At 39.4% G+C, this 13,151-nt stretch overlaps 1 protein-coding gene across 3 annotated transcripts in view; it reads left to right on the plus strand.

The window, feature by feature from the left end:
* The window catches only part of FAN1 (FANCD2 and FANCI associated nuclease 1), a 33,445-nt gene continuing 20,294 nt past the window's right edge, over positions 1-13,151 (plus strand). For 2 of the 3 annotated variants that reach the window (XM_045561836.1, XM_045561838.1), the window contains exons 1-6: positions 1-1,940; positions 3,674-3,814; positions 5,962-6,163; positions 7,149-7,382; positions 11,597-11,728; positions 13,001-13,109. In XM_045561836.1, coding sequence (XP_045417792.1) covers positions 689-1,940; positions 3,674-3,814; positions 5,962-6,163; positions 7,149-7,382; positions 11,597-11,728; positions 13,001-13,109 — 2,070 coding nt within the window. In that variant the 5' untranslated portion in view covers positions 1-688. The remainder of the gene's footprint in view (positions 1,941-3,673; positions 3,815-5,961; positions 6,164-7,148; positions 7,383-11,596; positions 11,729-13,000; positions 13,110-13,151) is intronic. The other variant, XM_045561837.1, reaches the window with a different exon arrangement.

Below are 13,151 nucleotides of genomic sequence, written 5' to 3' on the forward strand. Positions count from 1 at the left end.
CGGAGCCAGGTGGGAGGCGCGGGCTGCCGGGTTGGGATCGCGGCGGCCGGGCACCGAGGGAGGGAGCGGGGAGGCCCGGGCTTGGCCGCGTGCTCGCCCGGGCCTCTGGGGTTCGGAGCGGAAGCCGCGGTGGTGGCAGCCAGGCTTGTGCACAGATTCACGTGGCTTGGGCCTTTCGTCTGTGCAGGCCTGTGGGGCAAGAATCACCTTGGGATACGCGCGGATAGTCATCATCTCACGCGGAAAAAGTTACCGATGCAGTGGTCTGGAATAGTCAAATTGTCTCTTTTTAAAAACGGATAGTTTTAGCTCTTAAAGATATCTTAGAAATCACTCTTACAAGTCCAGCTTCTTCATTTTGTGATAAGGGACACGCTAAGATTTCGTGCAGAGCTGATCGTGCAGCCTTGGTCTCCTGTCTCAAGCCCAGGGTTGTCTCTTCATCCCGGGAGATACTGCCTTTCTGTGTTTTAGAATTTTTTCTCCCTTCTTGAATTTATAAAATGTTTTTAATCCACATGTGTTTCATGTTGTAGAAAGAAGAAGCTGTCTAAACGAATAACATGAGGCCAAATAGAATCTCACTTTTGGTTATTGCAAGTCAAGGAAATAGAAGTAAACCATTGCTATCTTTGACTTGAGGTATCCTGTGTTTTATTATTTGGAACACCCAGTTTTTCTTATACTCATGATGTCGGAAGGGAAATCTCCTGACAAAAAAAGGCCTCGTAGAAGCTTATCCATCAGCAAGACTAAAAAAAAATCATCTAATTCTATAATTTCATTTTTTAACAATGCACCACCTGCTAAACTTGCATGCCCCATTTGTAGTAAAATGGTGCCAAGATATGAGTTAAACCGACACCTTGATGAAATGTGTGCTAACAACGATGACGTTCAAGTTGATCCAGTGCAGGTTGGCTTAAAGAATTCAAATATGTCTACAGTAGATTTAACCAATATTGTTTTAGAAGATGTAACACCAAAGAAGTCATCACCACGAAAGACAGATTTAATCCCTGGCCAAAGGGATTCAGTAAAAATGGGCATAAAACAGCAGACCAGTCCCTACTTTAAAAGTACTTGTGGCCTGGTGTGCAAGAATCAAGATGAGCTGAGAAATCACAGTGTGAAAATCATTTCTTTGGGAAGCCTGTCATCCAAATTGTCCAGAAAATACACAAAGGCCAGAAAATCAATAGATAAGAATGAGGAATTTGCCAGTCCTAGTCCACAGAGTTATGACTCCACAGTTGTTAAGAGCCTGGTTGATAACTGTTCAGAAACTGAGGACAACGATCAAATTTTGGAAAACAGTTCTCAGAAGGAAAACATGTTTACATGTGATTCTCCAAAGGAAGAGAGTGTTCCCGAACACATAGTAAGAGGCAGTAAAATAAAGGAAGCTGAAAGCCAAAAGGAATGTGGGAAATCAGCCCTCACCCCTGGCTTCTCAGATAATGCTCCCATGTTATTTGCACCAGATTTAACTCTTGGGAATAAATTAAAGTGTACTTCAGAAGACAGTCTTGTAAGGCAAGAGAGTATCAAAGGTGTGGATGGTAAAGGTGTTGAAAAACATGAGGCATGTAGTTGTGAAGAAGTAAAAATGACTGTTGCTTCAGAAGCTGAAACACGGTTGCCCCATTCAGAGGTGAACTCTCATAGTTCTACAAATGATGCTTCTAAATGGAGTAACATCCAAGAGCTTCCTCTGAAAGGTGACAGTAATTTAAAGAATGAAATCACTTGCAGTATTCCTCTGTTGCAAGAGTCAAGCTGTGATGGTCCTGGTCAAACAACTCAAATGCCACCGAGTCATCCCTACTATCTTCGGAGCTTCCTTGTGGTGCTGAAAGCTGTACTTGAGAATGAAGATGATCTGATGCTCTTTGATGAACAGGAGAAGGGAATTGTAACTAAATTTTATCAGTTGTCAGGTATTGTAAGCCTATTTGCTTTTGAGTTTTTGTTTCTCCTTTGCTGTCCTGATTTGGGTGTGATGTGATGGGCCATAATCTGATGACCACCAGGAGTCACTGTGGTTTTGCGAGTCCTCTGTGGGAGTGCTCAGGGGAATCTGAGCTACTACAAGGTTTGTGTTGAGAAGAATATGCACAGAAAAAAGATGAGATTTTGTTTCTGGTGATGTCTGCTGCTGCGTGCTGTACTTTGGTTAAAATGGAAGCAGCTGTTTTTCCTTTATAGCTATATTTGATGATTATAAAACAACCTTTTCCAGATTAAAAAAATACAGTGTGACTTAGAAAAGTATACTTTGGATTTTGAGAACATAATTAAGCTTACTGTTAGGTTGTTTTGTTATTTTCACACACCATTTCCTCAAAAAAAAAAAAAAAAGTAAAATAAAATGCAAGAAAAAACAAACCAACCTGAGGCATATTTTCTTTACTCGAACATTTTCAATTCATGGACTGTGCCTTTTAAGGACAGGGTGTGGAGGAAATGGAAACTTTCAAGTAAATTGGTTCATTTAAAAGTGTTAGTCTATGCCTCAAGTCCTTGGCAGCCAGTGGTGGCTCTAAGCCAGTAGTGCAGGTTTGGAGCAAAAGCCACCCTTGTGTCACTGTACTGTTAATCCAGAGGGCCATGGTGGCTCTGTGGAACTGACTCTGTGCAAGGTAGGAAAAGCTTACTTGGTGGTCACACTGTCCTCTAGTAAAATGTAACCTTGCATGACCCCTCAGTAGATTACAAAAAAAGAAAAGTCTTGAATATTACTACTGATGTTTAAGATAAGGATTTTTGTTTGATAGTCATAGAGTGGAATTACCGTATTTCCTGGATTACTTTTTAACATGTGAGCGATATTTCTCTGGGTGCAGTTATGTAAAGTATCTGCATAGCTTCTATCTCTACTTGTGCTGTTCTCACCAGAAGATGGACATAATGCTATCACATTGGCTTTTCTATTCAGAGTAGTCACAGATCTCTACTGATGGCATTCATACAAGTATTTGTTTGAGTGCTTGGTGGCTCTATGCTTCCATATAATTGAGAAATAGGAACAGTTTCCCTAGTGCAGGTTCTGTATATTCTTGTGTCTTACTCTCTCCACAGAGAATCAGGTACACTATGTCTGTGTGGAAAAATAACTATTGCTTATTGGTTTTGCCTTTTTAAAGAAAAATAATTTCAAATAAATGTTAAACATTTTAAAAATACAATTACACCATTTTAGATTTGGCTGAAATTTAAAGATAATATGAGTAATAGGGAAACTGAGACCAAATAGGTTAATGAAGAAGCTTGGCCAAGATCACTGTCCTACCAAAGCTAGATTTTTTTTTTTTTTTTGAAAATTCTTTTCAGATTATTTTTGACCAAAAATAGAATAATACATATTAAACTAAAGAAGCAGAGAACAAAATAACTAGAATTCTGGATAGGGCTTTTCTGAGGGAGTAGAAAGGTTGGTGGCTAGAAAATGGGGGAACTTGATTTTAGGAGTTTTAAAATGAGCAATAATCATTACCAAATTAGAACTTTTTTAATGGTCTATACCATAAAATGACACCATTATACTTATGTTAAACACATATATTTCTAATAGAGTGTTTATTAACCTCAAGTTTAAAAAGTAAATGATATTTGTATGTTCTTTTTAGAAAGAAGGTAGTGTTTTTCACCGTTTTTCTTAACTTTATTGCAGCTAATGGTCAGAAGTTATATGTAAGGCTCTTCCAACGTAAATTAAGCTGGATTAAGATGAATAAAATAGAATATGAAGAGATTGCCCCAGACTTAACACCTGTAATTGAAGAATTGAAACATACAGGCTTTCTACAGACAGGTATGATTAGTAGAAGGAAATGTGAAACGAAAATATGATCTGAAGAATTAAGTTTCTGCAGAATGGCAGTAATATTGTATGGTGCCCTCTCCTGGTTGGTGCCTGGTACATAGTAATTAGTTTTTTTTAATTGAATTTTAATTTTAGGACAACAGATTATTCATGAGTTGCTAAAGCCATTCTTAGCCTGAATTAAGAATCTTAGCATAATGAAAGATTGTCTCCTGTTGCTTTCTTGACTGTTGCAGGTTTACGACCAAAGTCTCTCTCCTAGGGATAGACATGTGGGTGTGTGCCACAGATGAAATACAAAGCTCTTTAGCACTCTCCTTCCAGCGAGAACTTGACTAATCTCATTCAGAGTCCTCATCTTTTTGATAGAATAAAGCTGGTTTGTTTGAAACCAGTATTGCCTCCAAAACTTCATCTGCTCCCACATGCATGCACGTACAGCTCTTATTATAAGTTGATTGCCTGAAGAACTGTGGAAGTGCTTTATGCCTATGTGAACACTGAAGGAGAGTCTATCTTCTTTTGCAGTGATACCCTTGGTTGTCTTGTCAGTAGCATTCATTAAGTACCTACCCATGTTGAATACAATATTGAGTACAGTATTTCCTGAGGTATAAAGAAAATGAAAGATGTGAGCCTTCAGTTCAAGTTCCTGACATTTGAGACCAAAATAAGCAAGTCAAGCCAGATGGCTTCTTTGGGGCAGAGTTTATAGTGGGGAGCAGTGAGTAAGGATGAAGTTAGGGTGATGGTTAGGGTGTGAGTGCGGCTGGGTGGGATGAGATGGGGAAAGTTGGGGGAGAGGCATGAAAGCTCAGTGAAGGAGCTTGGATGTGCATGGTTAGGTGGTGGGACGTGGGGCCAGTGCCAATAGGGTCACCTGGGAGATTGAGTCTCAGTCCCTACCTGACTCAGAAGAGCTGGTACAGAGTCCATAAACTGACAGGTCTGACAGGCATGCCAGTGAGTGCTGCAGGTGAGCCTTGACTTACCTTTAAATGACCTTAAGCAACCAAACCATAACCCTGGGGTTACCGTGGCACTTAGTCAAGTTTAAGTCCTACCTAGGCTTCACACAGCTCCATGGAGCCTGGCTCTGGCTGTTCCTCTGACCTCATCTTCTGTCCCATCCCTCTTGCTCCCTCTGCTGAGGCCACATAGCGCTCAGTGTTCTTCACCAGGCAGAGTGCACGCTTGCTACGGAGTTGAGGGCTGGGGAACCTGCGGCCTCAAGGCCACCTGTAGCCCTCCAGATCCCCAAGTATGGCCCCTCGAACAAATCCAAACTTCACTTTATTTAAAGGATTTGTTCGGTAAAATCTGGATTCAGTCAAAAGGCTGCACTCAAGGATCTAGTGGCCACATAGCTTATCTGTCATTTCATTCACCTCTGCTCTGTGTCACCTCTGCAGGGTTGCCTGACCACCATGTGTCAAAATACAGCCAGCCTGCCTGTCATGTTCAGTTTGAACCAGTTTTGTTTTTCTTTATAGCATTTATTACCACCTGACTTATATACCTGTTTGTTTAGTTGTGATGTTAGGAGGTAAGCTCCTGTGGACAAAGACTTTGCTAATTGCAGCACACACAAGGCCTTAGAATGTTACCGGGCATGCAGGGCGCACTCAGTAAGTATTTGTTGAATGGAGGAAGAAGGTGCTGTCCTAAACTGAATGCCTTAAAGGCAGAGACCAGCTAGGTCTGATTCAGGTGAACCCCTAGGCCTGGAATGGTGTTTGGGGCCCACAGTAGCAGGATGTGTTCATGGATGCTGAGAGGCCCATGGGATGAGGAGGACTGATGATGAGGTCACTCTGTGACCTGGTGTGAGCAGTGCCACTGGAGACTTTGATGAGAAAGTGAATATGTATTCCAGAAGCTTTTAAGTGCAATGCCCAAACCATGTCGCTATCCGTCTTTATTTTAGTAACATTTTCCTTTACTTATTAGTGAGAAATTCTATTATTTGGTAACTTTTAAGAGACATATATTTTCCACATTCTTTAGTAATTAGTTTGGCAAACTAAAGTTTCTACAGTAGAATTTCATTTAATTGTATCTGACTAAAATAAATAAAGCTAGAAAATGTTAAAATTCTTTAAAACGATATAAAAAAATTTTTTTAATCATTTCAGAATCTGAGTTGCAAGAACTCTCTGAAGTGCTTGAGCTCCTTTCTGCTCCTGAACTAAAATCCCTGGCCAAGACCTTCCACCTGGTGAATCCCACTGGGCAGAAACAGCAGCTGATGGACGCCTTTCTCAAATTGGCCAAACAGCGTTCAGTCTTCACGTGGGGCAAGAATCAGCCTGGAATTGGTGCAGTGATTTTAAAAAGGTTTTGTTGGCTACTGTTACAGTAAAAACATTTAAAATGTTGACAGCATATATTAACTTATTATAATAGATTGTATACTTTTACTTTTTTGAATTGTAATTGCTTATTTCAGTTGCAATTAGACTGTGAAGGCTTGGAGAACCTTATTTATAATAGTCTGAATTCTTTCTTGGCTTATTATTCAGAATTCTTGTAATACTGTCCTGACTTCCAGGACCAAGAAAAATTGGTAGGCAGTAGGCCTTTGGTGAATTCTAGTATTTTATTATTCAAGAAAAATAGTTTTAACTGTGATTCTTATAGGATTTTAGGATAAACTATTCAGTCAGATTTTTATTTTAGTAAATTTTTGGTTTACTAAAAATAGTGTAATCAGGCAATCTTAATCTGCAACTTTTCTTGAGTGTAAACATAGCAATTTACCACAGACTGCACATGGTTTCTTTATCCTTGGGAAGCCTTTGAACTCTTTGAGGGCTTCAAAGAGCCCATCTCCATTGTGGGGAGATGCCCCTGGACCACGTTGTACCTTAGGGAACAGCACCAAACCTTGTACCTACATGTACTACTTCCTGGTACACAAAATCTTTACCAAGAGCCTTTGATAGTGACGTTTTAAATAAATACCTCTTGTTTAATCTATTAATATATCATTACTTGAATCAAAAATCAAGAATTGCTAATGTCAAATAAGGCATACTTTCATGAACGTTTTCCTGGCATTTGAAGTGTTGCTCACTAGGGTAAACTCCATCCTACTCTGCGTCTGGATAAGGAAGCACTTTTATTGAGCCAAACCATGTGGAGATGTAGGTTCATTTATCCTCTGTATCCCTCGGAGGGCTCTGAGCCCCAGAGAGGTCGAGGAACACTCCAGTGTTTAGAATAGTGAATGCCATTTCTCTTTATTTTAGATGAAAATAATTTGTAAAATCTGGTATCGAAATACTTAAAAAATCAAAAGACTATATTTTACATTTTTCAGAGCTAAAGACATGGCTGGACAGTCACTAAGACTCTGTAAAGGCCCGAGGGCTGTGTTTTCCCGGATCTTGCTGCTGTTTTCACTGACTGACTCGACAGAAGATGAAGACGCTGCCTGTGGGGGTCAGGGACAGCTTTCCACGGTGCTGTTGGTCAACCTCGGCCGAGTGGCATTTCCTAGTTACACCATCAGTCGGAAAACCCAGATCTTCCAAGACAGAGAAGATCTTATCAGGTAAGATCATGTTAGCGCACTATCATGTCTGTCTGCATATTTCAAAATTTAGTAAAACATTATTTTTTCACCAGCCAAACTAGAAACATTAAGTCCATAGCCAAAACAGTTTTGAAGTTTATTTTTTGTATCTTTTTTGCCTCACTTGTGTACACTTCTAAGACATAGGGAGAATACAGAAATGTGCTTAGATTAAGGTTTCCAAAAACTAAGGAATTTTGAGTTAGAGCTATAAAAATTTTCCCTGGCGTATGTTCCCAGAGTGCTTTGGCAGGGAGTATTTTTTTAATACAGACATTTTAACAAGCCTGCCTTATGAATATGTTGTTGTCCTGAGCAAGGCTGAAGATGAATGTTTTTCTAGTCATAACACTTCGGATAAGGTTGCTTGTGTACTGTATATTAGAATCATATACATCAGAAATTTTCACTAATTTATATTGGTATACGGATTAAGTGAAAATTTAGTGGGACCAGCAAAAGTAGGTTTTCAACTAAAAATAAAACTACCATATGATCAAGCAATCCCACTACTGGTATATATCCAAAACAAAGGAAATCAGTATATTGAAGAGATATCTATACTCTCATGTTTATTACAGCACTATTCACAATAGCTAAAATATGGAATTGACCTAAGCGTCCCTCAACAGATGAATGGATAAAGAAAATGTGCAGCTGGGCTCAGTGGCTCATGCCTGTAATCCCAGCACTTTGGGAGGCTGAGGTGCAAGGATGGCTTAAGGTGAGGATTTGAAGACCAGCCTGGACAACATAGTGAGACCCCACATCTAAAAAAAAATTTAAAAATTAGCTGAGCATGGTGGTACATGCCTGTAGTTCCAGTTACTTGGGAGGCTGAGGCAGGAGGATTGCTTGAGGCCAGGAGCTTGGGTCTGCAGTGAGCTATGAATGTGCCACTGTGCTCCAGCCTGGGTGACAGAGTGAGACCTTGTCCCTATAAAAACAAAGAGAAACAAAATGTGGTGTGTGCACGTGTATATATATAGTATATAGTAAAGTGTAGTATGTATATGCACAATAGAATACTATTTAACCATAAAAAAGAACAAAATTCTGTTGTTCATGACAATATGGATGAGCTCACAGGACATTATGTTAAGTGAAATAAGCCAGGCACAGAAAGATAAATACCGCATGTTCTCACTCCTGTGGAAGCTAAAAAAAAGCTGGTCTCATAGAAGTAGAGAGTGTGAGGCTGGGAAGGTTGGGGGCCGGTGGGTAACCAAAGTTTGGTTAACGAATATAAAAGTGCAGCTAGATACGAAAAAGTTCTAGTGTTCTATAGCATCATAGGGTGATTATAATTAACAATTTATTGTATATTTTCAAATAGCTACAAAAGTGGATTTTGAATGTTCCCAACACAAAGAAATGATAAAAGTTTGAGATGATGATATGCTAATTGCCTGATTTGGTTATTACACATTGTATACATATAAATATCATACTGCTTGTACTGTACCCCATAAATATAAGTATGTGGCAATTAAAAATAATAATAGAAGCACAACAAATAAGCAAAAAATAGGATTACTGATTTAAAAAATAGATTTTGATAAGAAAGAATAGTGTAGGTCTCACAGGAAAAAATAATTGAATTTCCTAAAAAAGAAAAACACTTTCTATAAGAAAAATTAATTTGGATTTCCTAAAATGTCACTTTTGATTCTTGCTCTAAGACTTCAGACTCAAATTTAACTGAAATAAATTCTGATATTTGCTTTTTGGGAAGTCCTTTAAGTGTTTCTAGAAAAGTCATGTGCTTTAAAAAGTAAGTTATTGAAATTATATAATTAACTGAGTTTTAGCCCATTTTGCCTTAGCTATCAGGAAGGTCAGTATCTCACTAATGTTTAACTGGAATAACTTTTTTAGTCAGATCTTCTAATCGGACTATTTCCTCTTACCTTGTTTTTAGTTGTCTCATGTCTTTTTACCTTTTTTGTTTTTAATGGCTTTATGTTTTTCTAGTTTGTGAGCATGTGTACCCTGAAGCCAAGTTGCAGTCTCTTTATACTAATGATTTGTGAAGCCACATTATGCCTCAGTTTCCTCATCTATAAAATGGGGAGAATAATAGTATATTCTTATACATATGTGTTAGTGCATGTGAAATGCTTATAGCCTGGCCTGGGGGGCAGTGCCTAGATTAGGTTAATTACTATTATAATTGTCATTATTACTGTTATATCTAAGGGGGATTACTTCCTAGTTCTATGACAAAACCATGGTTGACAAGTTATTATAAAAAGTGGGGAGGGGAGGCTAGGGAGAAAAAATAAACCATCTTTCTAGAAAGTAAGTATGCTGTAAGTAGTAAAAATAATTAAAACCCCCTTTGTTATGCAAAGGGCCTTAACATGTAAATGAAATTGGATTTAATTGACTTCCAGAAGGGTAATATTATGTAATATCTGATAATATGATACCTGGCCTGTCTACCTCTGTACTTGAGATAATTTGTCCCTTTCTTTTCTTTTTTCTCATTTATTCAAGAAAAATGAGTGTTGAGTACCTATTATGTGGCAGGGTAGTGGGGCAGCAGCGAGCAAGATAGGGCTTTGGCCAGTGTGGGGTTATGTTTCACTGGAGAGGTAGAAAATAAAGAGAGTAATTAGAGTCTGTGAAAAGTGCTGTGGTAATCGAGGGGCAGGAAGGAGAAGTTCTGCTTGAAAGAGTGTCAGGGAGAGTGGCCCTGGAGAAGTAGGACTTGAGAGTGAGAAGGAGGTAGCCACCTCAGGGTCTGGGTGCCTGCGTCCAGGCAACGGGGTGAGTGTGTACATAGGCCCTGCGGCAGGAAAGAGCTTGCTGAGTTGGAGAAGTTGAGGAGACCTCTGTGGCTAAAGCTCCATGGGGCAGTAGGGCAAGGGCAAGTTAGCCAGGAACATGGGGATCGGAGGCTGCTCAGCCTCAGAGCCCTGGTGAGCAGACCAAAGCTGTTCTCTTAGGAATGGGAAGCCATTAAAAAGATTTAGGCAAGTGAGTGATCCATTTCATGTTTTTACAAAAGCATCTCGTGGACAGGGGTTAGAGGGGAACAAGAGAAGCTGTAGGAAGGTTGGTGTGATCTTAGTGGTGGTCTGATTGGAGACCCTGGAGGTGGTGTGGACTGGGCTGGTGGTGGAGGCAGTGGAGAGAAGTGAATACACATATGATAGTTTGGAAGCAGAAGAGACTTGGTCCTGATTAGATGTAGGGGAGGAGGAAGGAGTGGAGCAAGGGCGGCTCTGGTGCTTCACCTTGGGTGGTGGTACTGTCCAGTGAGGGGTGGGCAGAGGAGCAGCGGGGGTGTTGGTTCTGTGGGGGTCAGTGTGTGGGCTGCCCTTGAGCCGCCCACTCTGAGCTGTCCTGTGTGGCATTGGAAATGCTGTCAGGGGCACAGGGAATGGGTCTAGCCTGGAGAGAGAGAAAATTTTGAGAGTCACTGGCACATGGATGGTGTTTGAAGCCATGGAGTTGAACGAACAGCATATTATAAAAGAATTAGATTTAAGAGTTTGTAAGGAAATTTTTACATTTGGAGGCAATTTATTTTAGTCTTATTTTACAGTGTTTATACATACTGATACTGTATGCTTTTAGATGTGAGTCCAAAATACAATGAATGTGCACTCCAAATGTCACAGAATCTGTTGGTCAAATGTCTTTGGTTCTAATATTTAAAAAAGCAATGAGAAGTCTTTCTTCAGCTAAGTGATGATATTTCAAAGCATTGCCATCTCTGAAAGGGTGTCTCTTGAAGTATTTTTGAAATATCCTAAGTAATTCTTTTAGCTTGGTCAGTATCCCTCTGGCTATAAATGATTAAATTATCAGATCTGCACCTTACTACAGTTCTGAAGTCAGTTATGTGTTTACATGGTTGCTGCCATATTGTTGAATGAATGAGTGAATGAGTGCTTAAAATCAGGAATGTTGAGCTGACCATTATCACATTTAGATAATGAAACATGTTGTATAATAGTACAGTTTTTTATCTTTTTAGTTGGGCAGCCTGTATCAGTTCTTCTAGGCCACTCCAGTAGGGTATTTATGTTAAATTATTACTGAATAAAGTTTAAACGACCCTCATATTTTCAAAGCCACACTTTTACCCTTCAGAATTAGATCTAGTGGCTAGGATGTGGTAATTTTATGGAAAAACTCATTCATATTTAAAAAGTTGGATGACATCTCCCCCTGACCCCCAGATATGCAGCAGCTGTGCACATGCTGAATGACATTTCTACCGCAATGGCCAATGGGAACTGGGAAGAGGCTAAGGAGCTCTCTCAATGTGCAAAAAAAGATTGGAACAAACTGAAAAACCACCCTTCTCTGAGGTGAGATCTTTTTTTAGGTACCTACCAAAATTTACACATTGACCAAGTTGTTCCAGCTACTGAAGGTAACTTTCTTCATGAAGAATATACTCCTTTTGCTCTGTGGTTAAACCAGCTGTGGAACTGAATTTTTTACTGGCTTTGCATAGAGTCAAAGTGGTGTGTGAAATAGAAGGAAATGTTTGAAAGTTTAAAGTGAATTTTATAATATGTAACTCAGATCCCTGTGCAACAGACATTCACGTGAACAAATACTGTATTCAGCTTGCCATCTTTTGGTGTGCTGGCTTCTCTAGGCACTGCTGAGCTGAATTCAGATGCGAGGGAAACCAGCAGCAGGACAGATGTGGGCGGTGCACTAGGTGTGTTCTTCCAGTGGAACCTCAAGAAGATGTTATTCAGTTACAGACAGCTCAGCCAAACGAGCTTTTTACTCTAAACGTTCCAAGAACACAGCACAAGATCTTTCATTGTTTTGATTGAAAAATGTTAAACATCTTTGGTATTTTGTTGAGAAATTTTTTGCTTTGTTGTTAAATTGTGATGAGAAAAATTAGCATTATCAAGTGCCTCTTTCAAAAAAATATTCAGGATGGACATCTTATAAAGAAATAACATCAACTTAAAAATCATAGCCAGGAAATTAGAGTCCTATAGAACAGAGGTTGATAAAAATTCTCTGTAAAAGGCCAGATTGTCAATATTTTTGGCTTTGCAGGCCATGTGGTCTCTGTGGCAGTGACCTCACTCTGTTTTGTTGGGCAAAAGCAGCCACAGGCGGTACATAAATAAATGAGCATGGCTGTGTTCCAACAAACTTTGTTTACGGACACCAGAATTTGAGTTCCATGTAATTTTTTTGTTTACGGACACCAAGATTTGAGTTCCATGTAATTTTCACATGCCACAGAGTATTTTTGTCCTTTTGATTTATTTTAACTATTTAAAAAGGTAAAAACCATTCTTAGTTTGCAGGACTTAGAAAATAAGGGCCCTGGGTTTGGCCTGTGGGCTGGAGTTTGCTGACCCTGGTTTAGAGTATTTGTAGAGTATTTAGAATAGTTGTTCTCATTTTACTCCACTGAGTGAATGTCCTAGGACTTGACAGCTTGCTGTGGAAATGTAGGTTTATGGTGTAGAAAACTGTGCACAACCAAAAGTATTTAACATATATCTTAAAAGATAGGACTTCATTCTGCTTTGTTACTTCTTATAATGTCTTACAACAAATAAACCAAATCACTAAACTACTGGTGTAAATCTTCATTTTAGATACCATGAGGACTTACCACTCTTTCTGCGGTGTTTTACTGTTGGGTGGATTTACACGAGGATTTTGTCTCGAACTGTTGAAATACTGCAGAGAATTCACATGTACGAGGTTAGAGCGCAAATCCCTGCCCCACCTTTTACAGAGGTGACA

Source organism: Lemur catta, chromosome 9, assembly GCF_020740605.2.
Source record: "Lemur catta isolate mLemCat1 chromosome 9, mLemCat1.pri, whole genome shotgun sequence".
NCBI classification, from domain to species: Eukaryota; Metazoa; Chordata; class Mammalia; order Primates; family Lemuridae; genus Lemur; species Lemur catta.